General features: G+C 48.3%; 1 protein-coding gene across 6 annotated transcripts in view; it reads left to right on the top strand.

Annotated features, from left to right (window-relative positions):
* LOC114598577 (ADAMTS-like protein 2) overlaps positions 1-17,598 on the top strand; it is a 42,986-nt gene extending 25,388 nt beyond the window's left edge. For 5 of the 6 annotated variants that reach the window (XM_028732395.2, XM_028732394.2, XM_028732396.2 and 2 more), the window contains 9 exons: positions 1,095-1,506; positions 2,890-2,996; positions 4,502-4,628; positions 6,643-6,856; positions 9,933-10,088; positions 11,167-11,337; positions 14,227-14,403; positions 15,597-15,741; positions 16,312-17,598. In XM_028732395.2, the coding sequence (XP_028588228.2) occupies positions 1,095-1,506; positions 2,890-2,996; positions 4,502-4,628; positions 6,643-6,856; positions 9,933-10,088; positions 11,167-11,337; positions 14,227-14,403; positions 15,597-15,741; positions 16,312-16,430 (1,628 nt within the window). In that variant the 3' untranslated portion in view covers positions 16,431-17,598. Of the gene's footprint in view, positions 1-1,094; positions 1,507-2,889; positions 2,997-4,501; positions 4,629-6,642; positions 6,857-9,932; positions 10,089-11,166; positions 11,338-14,226; positions 14,404-15,596; positions 15,742-16,311 lie in introns of those variants that run through there. The other variant, XM_028732398.2, reaches the window with a different exon arrangement.
* Positions 17,599-17,945: the final 347 nt, after the last annotated feature.

Raw genomic sequence — 17,945 nt, 5'->3', positions numbered from 1 at the left:
TGCATTGCTATTCTTAGTTATGTAATGCCTTATTCCTGACCCATATACCTGAGCCTTCTGTGGGGGGTTGGGAGGAAGTAAATAATGGTTGTGGGTTTACTTGGTTTCCATATCAAACTACCTGGGTCCCTGAGATCATCTTCTGAGGCCCTTCTTCATGTGCCTCCTCCTCAAGAGGTCTGGAGGGTGGCAACATGAGAGCAGGGCCTTCTCTGCAGTGGCTCCCCATCTGTGGAATGCTTTCCCCAGGGAACTTCGCCTGGCACCTTCATTATGCACCTTTAGGTGCCAGGCAAAAACGTTCCTTTTTAACCAGGCCTTGGTTGATTCAGTTGACATCCTATGCACTTTTAAAATGTGGGTTTTTTTTGGGGGGGGGGCGTTATTTGGGTGTTGTTTTTATTTTGATTATTTATTTTGTGGTTTTATATTTTGATTTTGTTCTGTGAACTGCCCTGAGACCTCTGGGTATAGGGCGGCATATAAATTCAAATAATAATAATAATAATAATAATAATAATAATAATAATAATAATCAGTCTTGTGGTAAGGGGACAACTGTGGTTTGATGAAGGGCTGTAAGGGACAATGTGCAAAGTCAGAAAAGCTAATAGCTATTATGAGAATTTAATTTTTTTGGAAATTCAAACATTGAGATTTAGGGTTGCCATATTTTGAAGTGCAAAAAAAGGGAGGGGACACATTTGCCGACTTTTAACTATGGATCACTAGGACGACACTTGCTTTATGTGTCCTGAAAAGGAGGGCATGTCCTGAAAAAAGAGGACATATGGCAACCTTATGCACACACCTCCTTGCCGAAATCTGAAATCATCCCTAAACCCTGAACGTAAAAATTCTGTAATTGTGACAACTCTGAAATGATGAGGGCTGGAAACTCGTTTTTATTTTAAAGCACTGAGAGTGTGTCCTGTTTAAACTTTCTACCAGATGCTAGATTGCACTGCCCACATGCCAAATCACACCAGAAGATTTGTCTTGTGAGCATAACAGGGGAAACGAGCTTTGTCCCATGTCTCTTGAGGAACAAAAGCCTTAAACTGGATTGGCTGCTATCCTGTGTTTTCTTTAAGCCCTCAGACTCAATCACCTCACAATCAGCACAGCGATCCCCCACGGTGCAGCGAGGCCTGAGCTCCAGGAGGCCAGCAGGATGGGGCCGTCCAGGCTACGTCTCTTCAGGAAACTGTGTCTGCAGGACCCTCAGAACGCCGCTTTTTGCAGGGAATTGCATTACCTAGCGATCAAGCTGGGGAGGAAGAACTCAACGGTGGGCTTTTGGGGCGAACCTTTGGTCGAGTGGTCCGAAGGGCTGCACAAGCCACCTGCAAAAAAGAACTTTCTGGAGGATGCGGATGCGGAAGCGCATGCAGTGGACGACTCAGCGAACGATACAATCGTGGCGATGCCGTCCAAGCCTAGTTCCAGCACCGGTTTGGGGAGCAAACTCCTGTCAGAACCTCTTCAGGCTCCTGGCACTGAAAGGCAAGTAGAACGAACGTTTCCTGGAGCAAAGGACCAAATGTCCTCTTAGGGGGAAGATAGATGTCATGCGAACTCCCAGCAGAGCACCTCCGCCATGGTGGGAGAGCACCTCCTCTCAGCTTCTCCATCTGAATGGCTGAGAGCCAGTGTGGTGTAGTGGTTAAGAGCGGTGGACTTGTAATCTGGTGAACTGGGTTCGATTCCCTGCTTCTCCACATGCAGCTGCTGGGTGACCTTGGACTAGTCAAACTTCTCTGAAGTCTCTCAGCCCCACTCACCTCACAGAGTGTTTGTTGTGGGGAAGGAAGGGAAAGGAGATTGTTAGCCTCTTTGAGACTCCTTAGGGTAGTGATAAAGCGGGCTATCAAATCCAAACTCTTCTTCTTCTCTTCTTCTGACAAACACACCAGCATGTTGACTTCGGTCTTACCCCAAACCCCAGGATTCAGATCGGCTACCCACCCATCAACGATAGTTCTGTGGGTCACAGTGAAGGCCAATGGGAAGACCGCAAAGCCAGAGCAGGGACCCACCTAGGGGCGCAGTGGGCAGCCTCTTTTGCAAGGCCCCACTGAAGCTTTCCCCTGCTTACGCAGTGGACTCATAATCTGGTGAACTGGGTTCGCTTCCCCACTGCTCCACATGCAGCTGCTGGGTGACCTTGGGCCAGTCACACTTCTCTGAAGTCTCTCAGCCCCACTCACCTTACAGAATGTTTGTTGTGGGGAAGGAAGGGAAAGGGGAATGTTAGCCGCTTTGAGACTCCTTAGGGTAGTGATAAAGCGGGATATCAAATCCAAACTCCTCCTCCTCCTCCTCCTCCTCCTCCTTCTCCTCCTCCTCCTCCTCCTCCTCTTCTTCTTCTTCTTCTTAATTTATGCCTTCCTTGTGGCATGCTAAGTTGTCTGAGTGCATTCTTTGGGAATTACAGTGGTACCTCGGGTTAAGTACTTAATTCATTCCCGAGGTCCGTACTTAACCTGAAACTGTTCTTAACCTGAAGCACCACTTTAGCTAATGGGGCCTCCTGCTGCTGCCGTGCCGCCGGAGCACGATTTCTGTTCTCATCCTGAAGCAAAGTTCTTAACCTGAGGTACTATTTCTGGGTTAGTGGAGTCTGTAACCTGAAGCGTATGTAACCTGAAGCGTATGTAACTCAAGGTACCATTGTACTGGTGTAAAGAATGGCATCCTTGCCAGGCCACCAGCACTTGAGTTTTGAAATGCGTCAGATCTGGTCTGCACCAGACTCTGGGGGAGCAACGACTGCATTCACACCCGGCCTCCTTTCCTAGTCCCCTCAGAATCCCAGAAAGGATGGCCTTTCCTTCCCAGAGTAGACCATCCACCTGTGAGTTCATGCAAGCTCCTTTTCCCCTGCAGCAACGACTTTGAGCTGAATCCCCTCAGCCACGACGACATCAGCCTGGCTGACATGTATCGCTGGAAGGTATCGGCCTACGCCCCTTGCAGCTCAACGTGCACGTCAGGTAGCTTTGCTTCGAAGGTGATGGTTTTCGAGAGCACCCAATCTTCTGCTTAAACGTGCCTCGTTTCCTAGCACCCAGAGAGATCTCCTCTAGAAATAAGTCTGGTATTGTAGGTTGACAGCAATGCATCTGCTATTCATTCAGGTATCCGCTGGCTGTGTACTTCGCCTCTGCATTCTTAACTTTTCAACCACAAATTCTGCATGGAGCAGCCCCTCAAAAGTTGGTGCCACTCCAGCTGTCTTGGACTACAACTCCTATCAGCCCTTCCTAGCACAGCCAGTTGGTCCATTTAGTCTACTGTTGCTTGCATGGACAGGCAGTGCTAAATATTATTTATTTATTTATTTGTACCCCGCCCATCTGGCTGCGTTCCCCAGCCACTCTGGGCAGCTTCCAGCAAGGATTAAAAATACATCAAAATGTCACACATTTAAAACTTCCCTGAATATGGCTGCCTTCAGATGTCTTCTAAATCTCAGGTAGTTGTTTATCTCTTTGACATCTGATGGGAGGGCGTTCCACAGGGCGGGAGCCACTACCAAGAAGGCCCTCTGCCTGGTTCCCTGTAGCTTTGCTTCTCGCAATGAGGGAACCGCCAGAAGGCCCTCGGAGCTGGACCTCCCTGCTGCCCTATCCCTGTGGTTGGTGGGGGCTGAACCTGGACCTTCCTACATGTGACCCTCAGTCCTTCCCCGTTCTAAGCCACTCTGTGCATCCATATGGCACAACCACTGACTTTTTAGCACGTTTGTTCGCTAGCTGCCCTGGGGCGTTTAACCCGCCACAGTGCACATAGGCAATAAACTATCATATTTTTAAATTAATTGATACAAATTAAATTTAATCACATAATTGTTCATTGCACAGCCTTGATTCTTCATTCATATCCCAGCATTAACTGTGCAGCTTTAAGATGCTGTCCAGCTGTGCTGCTCAGAGCTCCTTCAGGAAGAGATGAGAAAGGAAACACAAGTAGCTTGCCCTCCCATGTTTCTGGATCTTCTCTGGAAAGCAGAGGTCTACAAAGTCCCTCTGGAAAGATGGGCATTGTGGGGACAGGATGCTGGTCTCCCTGTGGAGGCAAGGCCATCTTCTCCCATCAGATGAGATCTGGAAAAGTGCTGGTTGCAGCAATGGGAAAATATCAGTCGCTTAGGCTGCTTAGCAGCTGTCAGGGAAGCTACTAGGGGCCATTTAATGAACAGGGACTAAAAAGAAATGTTATGTACTGAAGTTCTCACCCTGGGCCAGCAGGGGGATACTGTAGATAGTTCAGTCCACATATGCAAATAAGGGTTCAAAAGTGACGTTCAGTGATTGGATAGTTACAGAAAGTTGTTAAAGTTACGTTGTAGTGGAGCTCTATATAAGCAGGCTGGCTGAACCCTTCAGTTCAGTTCAGTTCTGGCCTGTGAATAAACAAGAGTTGTTTGGAGAACCGCTGTGTCGTCTGATATGTTCACCCACAACTTAACAAGAAACACTTTTGGTTGTCCACCCAGGGATCAGCAGCTCCTACGCCATGTGCGTCCGCTATGACGGCGTCGAAGTGGAAGAAGCGTATTGTGACGCCCTGACGCGCCCTGAGCCCACCCATGAGTTTTGTACAGGCAGAGACTGCCAGCCTAGGTGAGTGACAGGAGCCAGGTCCCAGAATGGGACTGGGGTGGGATCAGTGGCGTAGCGTGGGTTGTCAGCACCCGGGGCAAGGCAAGTAATTTGCGCCCCCTAACCCGTGGGAAGGTAAACGGCGTTCCGTGTGCTGCGCTGGCTCGCCAGATGCAACTTGTCACGCTGGCCACGTGACCCGGAAGTGTCTCCGGACAGCGCTGGCCCCCGGCCTCTTGAGTGAGATGGGCACGCAACCCTAGAGTCTGGCAAGACTGGCCCGTACGGGCAAGGGTACCTTTACCTTTTTAACCCGTGGATTTGTGCCCCCTAACCCATGGATTTGCGCCCCCTAACCCTAACCCCCAGATGTTGCGCCCGGTGCGGCCGGCCCCCCCTGCCCCCCCACGCTACGCCACTGGGTGGGATTGTAGGTGTGTAATCCTAATCCGGAACCAGAATATGAAATCTATATTTTGAGGTTGGTGGAAGGTGGTTGACTGTAATGTTCTTCTGTCTTCCTTTACAAAATGCAGAAACTTTACATTTGCAAAATGCTGGGGAAATTATAAACAACCGCAGGACTTATTATAACCGGTCTGCTTTGCAGTTGCTTACTTGATTGGTAAACCAAAATCAGCCTGCAGAGTTTACATAGATAAAATTTTTATTTATACTTTTCAAGTTTATACATTTTATTAGTTTTACAATCCATTTATAATTTCTAAGCTTGACTTCCTTCCCCCTCTTTCTGCAGTTCCTTTAATTTATTTTTAAATATCTTCTGCATATCCAAATTCATTTAATTATTTACTTTAAATATATACTCTTATGAAACTGCAGGTTATTGCAATAATCCTGCCAGTGCTTTTATCTGTTTGAAATTTATCTGTAAATATTCAATAAACCATTTCCATTCTTTTATAAAAAGTTTGTTATCTTGATTTCTTGTTCTTCCGGTAAGTTTTGTCATTTCTGCATATTCCGTAAGTTTTTGTATCCATTCTTCCTTTGCTGGGACTTCTGCTTCTTTCCACTTTGGGGCGAGTAGCATTCTTGCTGCTGTAGTAGCATACCTAAATAAATTTCTATACAATTTGGGTAGTTCTGTCCCTATAATTCCCAAAAGAAAAGCTTCTGGGTTTTCTTTAAAACAACAACAACGTTATTTTGAACATCCTTTTCAATTCATTATGTAAAAAGAAGGTTCTTTTTATCACATGTGTTGGTCTTGCAGTAAGGTTAAAGCTTACTGGGAAATGATATACAGTCATACCTTGGGTTGAATGTGCTTCAGGTTGAGCATTTTCAAGTTACGCTCCGTGGCAACCCGAAGTAATGGAGCGCGTTACTTCCAGGTTTTGCCACTTGCTTATGCACAGACGCTCAAAATGACGTCACGCGCATGCGCAGAAGCGACAAAACATGACCCGTGCATGCGCAAATGTGCAGTCGCATCTTATGTTCTATTCAGGATGCGAACGGGGCTCTGGAATGGATCCTGTTCGCATCCCGAGGTACCACTGTATAATGAATTGTAGAGTTGATATTTTTAGTGGGAAATGCATTTCACTCTTGTGTGATTATAAATCAGGGGTTGGCAACCTAAGGCCCACGGGCCGGAAGCGGCCCATGGGGGCCGGTTAACCGGCCCCCGAGCTGCCCCCGAACCGAGCTGCCTGCTCGGTGAGTCTCCGTGCGCTGCACTAAATTGGCGCAGCATGGCACGGGGGTTCTCTTCCGTGGCTCTGGAAATTGCTTCTGTGCAGGCATGGTTTCCGGCATCTGGGCATGTGCAGAAGCGATTTCCGGCGCCGCAGACGTGCTGACACGATTTTCGGTGTCACGCTGCGCCAGTCCGGCCCACGGAGGATCTCTTGCTGACCCCTGTTATAGAGCCTCATGTAGTTTGGAAGCTTGGAAGGCTCTTCTGTTTTCTTGACTCGGGTAATTCTACTGCTCTGACCTCCCAAGTTTGCTCAGACTAAGCCATGGCTGCTCTCTCTTCTCTCTCGCCATTGGCGCCTGCCTGGAGGTGGGAGACCAGCCGATGGAGCGAGTGTTCCAGGACCTGCAGCGAAGGCTATCAGTACCGAACGGTGCGCTGCTGGAAGATGCTGGCTCCGGGCTTTGACAGCTCTGTTTACGACGACATGTGCGAGTCGGCAGGGCTAGCCAGGCCCATGGAGCGGAAATCTTGCAAGAACAAAGCTTGCGGGCCACAGTGGGAGCTGTCAGAGTGGTCTGAGGTATGTGGTTCTTTGGCAAGTGCAGCAAAAAAATGGTTTATAGCATGGGCCGGGGGAAATAGCTAAGCGAGCCTCTCTGCAAGCGCAAAGACAAAGGTCCTTTTTAGGCACTTGGGGAGGAAAAGAAGAGAATTGTGATGTTTTAACCCTGATTACCTTCATCTTCCGCAATAGAATCACGGGCATGAAATCCGTTTTAAGGAAGATAGCAGCCTTAGCATATTATTATCATTTGAATCGGGGTGGGTTCAAGTGTGAGGGTCAAACTGGTGTTACCTGTTTTCATTTATTTCTATTTCCATCAGTAAATTTCGTTGCCCATCAGCACAAACTCCCAGGAAAGGGTAAAGCACTCCATGCTTTTCTGCTTCTCTTTCAACCACGTTCACAGCCCCCTCTGGGACCTTTTCTATATTTCCCCACCCAGGGACTGCTTCTTGAACATCAATGTATAGCAAACAATTAATAAATCAGTGGTGGTAATAACCTAATGTCTCATTTCACTCGGAATGAGTGCTCAGTGGCTCCACAATTATTAGCACATGTATTCAGAAAGCCAAGGAAAAGCAAGCTTAGTCTACTGGCGTGTCGTCCACCTGTACTGTGTGAGCCAGAGTGGTGCAGTGGTTAAGAGCGGTAGTCTCGTAATCTGGGGAACCGGGTTCGCTTCCCCGCTCCTCCACATGCAGCTGCTGGGTGACCTTGGGCCAGTCACACTTCTCTGAAGTCTCTCAGCCCCACTCGCCTCACAGAGTGTTTGTTGTGGGGAAGGAAGGGGAAGGAGATTGTTAGCAGCTTTGAGACTCCTTAAAGGGACTGAAAGGCGGGATATCAAATCCAAACTCTTCTTCTTCTTCTTCTACTGCCTGCCCCCTCCCCATCTAAGGAATAAAAGAAAGACATGTTCAGCCCCTTTCTGCTTTTTCTGAGTACAGTGGTACCTCGGGTTAAGTACAGAGGTCTGTTCTTAACCTGAAACTGTACTTAACCTGAAGCACCACTTTAGCTAATGGGGCCTCCTGCTGCCGCCGCGCCGCTGGAGCACGATTTCTGTTCTCATCCTGAAGCAAAGTTCTTAACCTGAAGCACTATTTCTTTTTTTAAAAAAAATATATTTATTTATTTTTCCAATAAAAGAATAAAACATCACTTCAATTCACTGAAGCACTATTTCTTAACCTGAAGCGTATGTAACCTGAAGCGTATGTAACCTGAGGTATCACTGTAATCTGAAAACTAGACCATAATTTCCAGTATGCTCTTGCCAGGGTGGGGGGCAGAACCGTGAGATCTTAGACTACACAGCAACTATTACAGTGGTACCTCGAGTTACAAACGCCTCAGGTTACAAATGCTTCAGGTTACAAACTCCGCTAACTTGGAAAAGTTACTTCGAGTTGAGAACTTTGCCCCAGGATGAGAACAGAAATTGTGTGCCGGCGGCGCAGTGGCATTAAGAGGCCCCATTAGCGAAAGTACGCCTCTAGTTAAGAACAGTTTCAGGTTAAGAACGGCCCTCCGGAACAAATTAAGTTCGTAACTAGAGGTACCACTGTATTTATGTAGAGTATTAGGCTATGGCCTAGCTTCAAGGCGGGCTATAGCTGGAGTCCAGTTGGGACCTGGGCAGATGAGGACACGGTTGCAGGTCAGCTGGAGGTTGGGCGTCCGGCAGACACTGGAAAGCTGGCTGGATTCCTTTGGGGTGGAATTCTAGGCTGGAGGACACTCTTTTCTGAAGGCCTTGTGTGAGGATACAGAGTGCTAATGGGCGCAAAGTGCTGGAAACTGGCTGCAGTGGTTGGGACACACACAAACCTGAGTGACACCCTACCTATATTACTCCAGTGGTACCCTCACATTTCACATGCTGGGATTTTTGCATGGCATAACCTCCTGGCGGAAATGGTGAAACTTTCCACAGCAGAGGGGGCTCATTTCCAAGACGAGTTTCAGCCCAACGCCTCACCGCATGAAACTGAGGGAGTATGGTACCAGTTCATGTAAGCAAGGCCAGACCCAAACATTTCGGCCCTAAACAGCCCTAAACAGCTTCGGTCCAGTATACCTGAAGGAGCGTCTCCATCCCCATCGTTCAGCCTGGACACTGAGGTCCAGCGCCGAGGGCCTTCTGGCGGTTCCCTCACTGCGAGAAGCAAAGCTACAGGGAACCAGGCAGAGGGCCTTCTTGGTAGTGGCACCCGCCCTGTGGAACGCCCTCCCATCAGATGTCAAAACAATAAACAACTACCTGACATTCAGAAGACATCTGAAGGCAACCCTGTTTAGGGAAGTTTTTAATGACTGATGTTTTAATAAAATAAAAAAAAAACCCTTCTAGTAACACCTTAGAGACCAACTAAGTTTGTTATTGGTATGAGCTTTCATGTGCATGCACACTTCTTCAGATACACGTGTGCATGCACACGAAAGCTCATACCAATAACAAACTTAGTTGGTCTCTAAGGTGTTACTAGAAGGATTTTTTAAATTTTGCTTGGACTACAGCAGACCACCACAGCTACCTACCTGTATCTAGAATTATGTTTTAATGTATTTCTAACCTCCTGTTTGAAGCCGCCCAGAGTGGCTGGGGAAACCCAGCCAGATGGGTGTGGTAGAAATAATAATAATAATTATAGAAATAATAATAATAATAATAATAATAATAATAATAATAATAATAATAATAATTGTTATTGTTGTTTAATATTATTATTATTTCAATATCTGAGGCAAAACACAACAACAACCCAACTTCCCCTCCCCACAATAAACTATACTGTGAATAAATTAGCTACCATTTGCTTTTTTAAACCGTGCTTAAATTCTGCTGCCCGGGGCAGATGGCTCTGTCAGGAAGGCATGCATGTTGACCTTGAGCTGACATGAATTGTTTGCGATATTAATCACTTTGGGAATATTAGGTCGCTTTCCTGAGCGGAAAGGTTGATCCCATACTGTTTATGAAGGAACAAGCTTGTCCACAGAAGAGTAATTGCCTCCTCGGGGCTTGCATCTTTGACGCTGTTTTTCACTTTCCCTGTCCCATATCATCCTGTCCCCATCTTTATAGTGTTCTGCTCGATGCGGTGGCCCGGGGACAATGAAGAGGGAGGTGCGCTGCTCCGTAGAGCCCAATCTGTGCAGTGAGTCATTGAGGCCTGTCGGGGAGCGGGAATGCTCAGGCCCCCCCTGCGACTGGCACTGGACTGCCTCTGACTGGGGGCCGGTGAGTCACAGAACATTCTTTCTATTTTCTCCTCCTCTCCCCTCCCCATCTTAGAGGATCGGATTAAGAGGGCATGGAGGTGACAGGTCTGTCATCCGTGGGGAGCCTCTGGGTTTTGAGGTGGGCAGCCGGCGACTCATACCAATTCCTGTCTCTTTGCTGCATGCTTGCATAACCAAGAAAATAGGCTGGCAAAGGATCCCAGCGTGCCACAAACTCAGTTCCCGGTCAGACTTGCTGCCTCCCTGGAATGAGAGTACACTTTCATCTTTTTTCTGTATACGTTTCGGAGCAAGGTTGGCAGAAGCAGAACAACTGTCTTTCTGGGAAGTTTCGTTAGCAATGTCTAGGCAACACGATGACCATGTACATACGCAACAGACAATCTTTATAGAATTCCTTCAAACCAGTACAAAATGAAATCTTTAGTCTCAAAGTCTCTGAAAATCTTTAAATGAAGCGAGGTACCAGACTTTGTACGATGAAAGACAAACTGTGAAGCTTTGTGTTTCAGCAACTATGATGTCCAACACTGGACAGTGATTCCGAATATTGACTACTGTTTCATAGAATTCTTCATCAGCGTGGTGGGAGGATATAGAATTGCTTCATAAACCCATCTTATTTCGAATGCATGTATGTAAATGAAAATATCAAATGCCGTGGAACAGTGCTCATGTAATAAGAACTTCTTAGCCTGGGGGTCCTGTACCTGGATCAGACCCTGCATGCATATTTTTAGAAATTATTCTGCAATTGTGAGGTCTAGGTTAAGGTTACCAGATTTTTTTCCAATTAATCCGGGGACACTTTTCAACTTCAATGGATTTCGTATGGGGAATGATTTGTAAATCTGGGGACTGTCCCTGGGAAACGGGGACATCTGGTAACTTTAGTTAGGTACTTTTTTTAAAAAAAAGAAGGCAATTTCTGCAACCCGTCCATATTACTTGTGGCTGCATGGAATACACCCGTACCATAAATGTGTCCAAAGTCTTACAGATGTCCCAAATGCCCTCCTGATTAGAGACTGATGCTCAGCCACTGTTACCTTGAAAGGCCTCTTTGTTTCTCCAAGTGCTCAGGTTTGTGTGGCGAGGGACGAATGAGCCGCTTTGTCACGTGCCGCAATTTGGAGGGGAAGGTGATCTCCGACTCCCTGTGCAACCCCAGCACCAAGCCTCTAGCAATCTATCCCTGTGGAGATAAGAACTGCCCTGCGCATTGGGTTAAGCAGGAATGGGACCAGGTGAGTCTGGGCTTGGTCAAGCCCTCCATATGAACAGGATGCTCTTGCCAACACCACCCACAAAAGGTTTGCCTTCTGCTTCCGATCTCCCTTGAGCTTTCTCTTTGTAGGGTGTCAAAGCAGAGGGTTCATTGTTTCTCTTATAACCCCCACCCCCCAGTTTCTATAAAAGGACACAAGGCAGCTTGCATAAAATCAGCACACCACAAAACAAGATTTAGGGGGAGAAATAGCAACCTTAAAAATAAACCACCCTTTTATAAGCAGATGACAGTGAGCCATGGGATTGCATCCTCCTTCCCTCCCCTGGTCCCCAATTCACCAACCTCAACTAGGGTTCCCTCTTAACCAAGATTTGAAACCAGGATTTGAGGTAGCTCAGTGGCGTAGCGTGGGTTGTCAGCACCCGGGGCAAGGCAAGTAATTTGTGCCCCCTAACCCGTGGATTTTAGCACTCGAGTGCGAGCACGCCCCCCCCCAGATGTTGCGCCCGGCCCCCCCTTCACCCCCACGCTACAACACTGGGGCTGGGGGCGAGCGAAGGAGCCAAGGACCCCCCCAAAGGCTCAGCAGGAATTTATTAAATTTATTATTTGCGGAGCCCCCACGGGCCGAGGCAGCCGAAGCCCCCTCCCCTCGGGCGCCTCCCCACCCCCTCCTCTCCTTGGGCTGTAGGTGGAGCTCCAGATCCGGGCTTGGCGAACGCCTCTCCTCCTCCCGGCCGGGTCCGGGGGCTTCCAGCCATGCTCCGTCCTCACCCCCCCCCCCCCCGCGGCTGACACTTGCGCTGAGAGCCGGAGCCAGCGGCGCCCCCTTCCGCCGGGAGACCCTCGCCCGCCCGCCGGCTTCCTCTTGGAGGGTTTTGGGGAGCGCAGGGCACGGCAAGGCCCCTCGGAGCTCTCCTCCCTCCAGCAGCCGCCGCCTGTGGCTGGGCCGAGGGGATGGCGTCGGGGTGCGGAGGCTGCCCGTGCCCGGCCAGGCATCCGTGGCGGCGTCGGCGCTGCTGCAGCGGCTGCTCCTCCTGTGAGCAGTGCAAGGCTGGTGGTGGCGGCGGGGAGCCTGGCGGAGGAAGGAACTTGTCCCTTCCCTCTGGACTCGCACCCCCCCAGATGTTGCGCCCGGTGCGGCCGGCACCCCTGGCACCCCCCACACTACGCCACTGAGGTAGCTTCCATAGTTACGGAGAAACCTCACTAGCATCAATATGGTTTTGGCTCCAAGCACCATCACCACATCTGCAGGTGGCCAGAAGGCAGGCCACCACAGCTCTCAGTCCACCTGCAGTCAGTGGTATCCCTTCTGGCACTGTGCAGCTACTGATGCTGGCCTGGTTCCTCAGTCTCCGCTGCTCATAGGCTGCTTTTCTGCTAAAACATCTGCCTGCATCGCAGATGAGGAGCTTCCCCCGCCTATCCAGGGCTGCATCGCTTTGGGAGTAAACTATTGCGGGTAGCTGCACGCCAGAGCAAAAACTGGATTTCTTTCTGGGCAGAGCCACACCTTAAATTTAAAGCACATCCAACACACATTTTAAGCACATTACGCCCCCCCTAAAGAATCCTGGGAACTGTGGTTTGTTAAGGGTGCTGGGGATTGTAGCTCTGTGAGGGGGAAACTAAAGTTCCCAGGATTCTTTGAGGGATGTCATGTGCTTTAAATATGTATTTTAAAGGTAAAGGGACCCCTGACCATTAGGTCCAGTAGTGACTGACTCTGGGGTTGCAGCGCTCACCTCGCTTTACTGGCTGAGGGAGCCGGCGTACAGCTTCCAGGTCATGTGGCCAGCATGACTAAGCCGCTTCTGGCGAACCAGAGCAGCGCACGGAAATGCCGTTTACCTTCCCGCTGCAGTGGTACTTATTTATCTACTTGCACTTTGACGTGCTTCCGAACTGCTAGGTTGGCAGGAGCAGGGACCGAGCAACGGGAGCTCACCCCGCCGTGGGGATTCGAACCGCCGACCTTCAGATCGGCAAGTCCTAGGCTCTGTGGTTTAACCCACAGTGCTACCCGTGTCCAAATATGTATTAGATGTGCTTTAATTTCTCCCTTTTTGCCATCCTCTCTCCTCCCCCCTCCCCGCCAAAGTCGGCCCTACCCATCAGCCCATTGGCTTGCTGAGAGAGACTGCTGTTTATATTTCATGTTTCTTGAGATAACTGGCTCTGTTTTTCCTTTTAGTGAAAAAAGGGCTATGAAAAAAGCAAACAAAACAGAAAGCAAAACTGCATTACCTCCAGTTTGCTGAGAATGGATCTAGACACATCAAAGAAGTGTTTCGGTTAAATGCTTCGCAAACTTTGCATGAGAAATCGGGTTGGCAAAAAAGGAACTCCACAGCGCCATCTGGCGTCCCAGTGTTAGCCTGCACAAACAACACACACAAAGTGTTTTTTCCTTTGGCAGTGTAGCTGAGTCCTTGGTGGGGTACAGCTATTAAGGGGGAATAAAAACAAAAACATCAACAAGGGTGGGGTGGGAAGTCAAAAGAAAATGTGCAATGCAAAACACCCCTATTTATATGATTGGAGTTGGGTAATAACTTGGAAGATTTGATAAAAATCATTATTAAAAAATATTTACTGAGTGGATTGGAAATTTTATAATTAAAATAAAATAACTTGCATCCTTGCAGTAAGGGTAGACATAATGAAAATGGGAATAGATCGAGTCTCGAATCAATAAAAGTTAACTTTTGCTATGTGCTAGATTTAAACGAGGCAACTGTACCTTTGCCTTCCAACACCTGCCTCGCCAGAGCACATCTTGAGCTGGTAACTGGCATCAGTCAGAAGCACGATGGGCGATTCCACGGGGCAACTGCCCAGCATAACCCCATGCAAGATTCTATGCTGACGACTGAATGAAACCCCTCTTCCTTCCTTTCAGTGCAATGCGACATGTGGCCGAGGCGTCAAGATGCGGACAGTGCTGTGTGTGGGGCTGGAAAATGGACTGTACAAGGAGTACCCCGAGAAGCACTGCGACGCTCTCCCCAAGCCAGAAGTGCAGGCGTCTTGCTTCAAGAGACCCTGCTCCACCTGGTTCTCCACCTCTTGGTCCCAGGTAGAGGAAGGGGGGTAGTTCTGTGGTGGGGCTTAAGATGGGGATGAAAAGAGGGTAGATGAACTCCATCTGCCCTTCACTTCCCTCTACAGGCCATGCAGAAACTGCCTTCTTAACTGATGGACTCACTATCGGTCTCATCCACTCAGTAGATGAGGAACCACACGTACCTGTGCGGGTCCTCATCCTGTTCATCACCCAGCCTTAATAAGATCACCTTAAGCAGGGGGCTAGAGCAGGGGTCAGCAACCTTTTTCAGCCGTGGTGTGACTGGACCATGTGGTGGACTGGACTATATATATATATATATATATATATATATATATATGGAACGAATTCCTATGCCCCACAAATAACCCAGAGAAGCATTTTAAATAAAAGCACACATTCTGCTCATGTAAAAACACCTGTGGAAAAAAGACAGTCACGGAACCAAGAAATTACACAAAACAAACGAAATGTCGTGAAAATCCCTGAAACCAGAAGTAATCGACTATAGAGTTAAACTAAATAACAAAAAATCAAAAAGTTTAAGGGGAAAAAAATTAACCAGAATTAAAGGAAGACTTAACGAGATGCCAGCTACAAAACTCGTTTCACTGAACTAATCAGTTTCCTCAGAAGGAAATAAAGAAATTAAAAACCTTAAATGATTTTAAACAAACTCAAGAGCAGGGATTTTCACAGCATTTCATTTGCTTCATGTAAAAACACCGGGCAGGCCCCACAAATAGCTCAGAGATGCATTTTAAATAAAAGGACACATTCTACTCATGTAAAAACACGCTGATTCCCAGACCGTCCACAGGCTGGATTTAAAAGGCGATTGGGCCGCATCCGGCCCCCGGCCCTTAGTTTGCCTACCAATGGGCTAGAGTGATTCCCGGGCCACAATCAGATTTGATCTGATCAGGCCCACATGCAAGCCACCCTGGCTTCTGTGCACACTGAACCCCTGCTCCAAATAATAATTTACATTTCACAGTGCTGCTTTGCTACAACAGCCCTTTGCCAGCTTAAGCCAGCTCTGCAAAATTCAAGTCCCTTCAGGGCAAGAGCTTTCCATCATTTCAGGACAGCCTCCAGGGATCCCTTTTGACAGGCCGCCTCTGTTGCTATAAACGTTGCACTCTGTATCCCCCTTTATTTAGTTATCTTGATTTTTAACTCCCGCACCCCTCTGCCTCCCGTAGTGCAGCAAGACCTGTGGCACAGGCCTGCGTTTTCGTGAAGTGAAATGCTACCAAGGAGAAGTCCTGGGGCAAGGCTGTGAGTCAGCTTCCAAGCCTGAAGCCAAGCAGACATGCCAGCTCCAGTTGTGTCCCACAGATGCCCCAGGTAAGGGGGGCAGTTTCCTCAGGGGGTGCCCTTGCGGGCTCAGTCTGGAGAGAGGAGAGAAGGGTCACAGCTATTTTTGCTTTGTAATGCATGTGGGGATTGTGTGGCAGAGAAGCAGAACGGCAACGTAGATTGGCTCTCCTAACGATTGGCTGACCGGCTGTGATGTCACAGAAGGGTGATGCGAGCAGGAGGGTCTGTGGTTGCCATTGGAGGACCGGTTTAGCTCCAAGAGAGAGAGACAGGGCAGGCAGGTGCATGGAAAAGAATGGCACAGTGGTGAAACATTGGGTCCAGGATGGCAGGATTTGTGGAATGGTGGTCTTGACAAATGAGCAGAAGGGAAGGCCAGAGGAAAGGATTGGAGGAGGAGGAGGAAAACTAGGGAAGAGAATGAAATAAAGGGTGCATGTTGGCCAAGAACTGCAGAGATCAGGAAGACCACGGTCCCCTTATAAATTTGAAGTCAGCCACATACTGGAAATAAATTAGCCTAGTCCTTGTGGGATGGCCAGGGAGGGATCAAGGGACTCTCTTACTGACGCCTGTTGTCCTATTTCCACTCTTTAGATGAAGACTGTGAAGACAAAACGACAGCTAACTGTGTTCTGGTCCTAAAAGTGAAGCTCTGCTCACACTGGTACTACAGGAAGGCTTGCTGTAGATCTTGCAGGAGCAAGTCCCCCTGATTCCACATCTGGCTGTTGTAACTTCCCTGCCCAGAACAAGGAGCAAAATGTCCTTAAGCACCAGAAGACTTGACTGAAATCTGCATTCTAGACCGGAAGCCATGGTTCCTGACTTGCAACAACTCTAGAGAACATCCTAGCCAGCTAGCAAGTATTTTTTTTCCATGTAGCAGTCAAAAGGACCCTGTTTACACGGCCTTTCAAAAAAAGACATCAGGTCTCTAGATACCACAGTACCAACATGTAACTATCAGATTTCAGAGTGTCCCTCGCAGGTACTTCATCATGCTACATGAAATGCTAAAATCCTTGACCTCCCCCATATTGTGGAACACCTGGGGCTTAATAAACTGCCACCCCTTCCCATTCCTTTAGCCTGTAGGTGGTCCCCTGCTGATATCGGCATCTAGGTGAATCCAGGCCTTTGCATTTATGTAGTGCATCAGATTGTAAGAAGCATTTTGCAGTCATTCAGATGTAAAGAACAGCCCTGCTGGATCCAACCAAAAACTCCATCTAGTCCAGCATTCTACTTCTCACATTGGGCAACAGATTCCTTTGGGGAAGCTCCCCAACCGGACGTGATGGCTTCCTCCTGCTGTTGCTCTGGGTCTCCAGAGACCTTTCATTTAGCCGTTGTAGCTAGTACCACCTGATAGGACTTTCCTTCATGACTTTGTTCTTTGCTGAAGGCCACCTGGAGAGTTCATGAATCCAAAAGGAAAACGGGAGCGTGTGCTCTCTGAGTTTTTCGGAGTGGTGCCAGTGCAACAATTCTGCACAACCCAGTCTTTTTGCAAGCTGCGTAGTCTCCATTTATACCACCCATACGATGCCTCTGGTGTTGCGCATGGCAGTTGGGAATTCATGGGGGCGAGAGGCACAACCCATACAGCGCAGGAGAAGCAGCGCATTGCTCAAAAACATTCTTTGGTTAGGGTGCATCAAGTTTTCTGCCAAGCGTCAGTCTTAGAACTTGGTACACAGGAATCTCATGTGCAGACATATGCACGGAGGAAAGTTATGCCATAGCATGAATAAACAAAAGGGGAGAGAGAGAAGGTGGATGCCTTGAATGTTCCATCCTATAGATATAGCAAGTTGTCTGTGATTAATCTACAAAATCTTTTTAAAAATCACTTTACAATAAAGAGAGGGAAACAACACATTTGTGCTTTCACAATGTGAGGAGACTTGTGGTGGATGGAAAGGGCCCGTGCAATGGAAGTTGCATGTCCGTGGCAAGAAGCAGCAGGAATGGGGAGGTGGCTGACTTGGGAATCTGAGGGGAGAAGCTCTCCAATGTTTCTGTGAAATCACTGGGTGGGATTTTGGCCTGGAATGATGGGGACACATCTCGCACCCAAGGTAGGCACAAGACATGCGCAACTACGCTTCTTGATAAGGAGGAGCCTTTTGAGATGGGGTCTTACAAGGATGAAGCTGTGACCTTGGGAGAGGTCATCGGGAGAACGCAGGGGGTCTACAAGAAGCTTAATATCCCACGTTGAGGCC

The sequence above is a fragment of the Podarcis muralis genome, chromosome 5 (genome assembly GCF_964188315.1).
Source record: "Podarcis muralis chromosome 5, rPodMur119.hap1.1, whole genome shotgun sequence".
NCBI classification, from domain to species: Eukaryota; Metazoa; Chordata; class Lepidosauria; order Squamata; family Lacertidae; genus Podarcis; species Podarcis muralis.
Note: the sequence above shows the minus strand (reverse complement) of the source record. Positions and strands in the feature narration are given on the sequence as shown.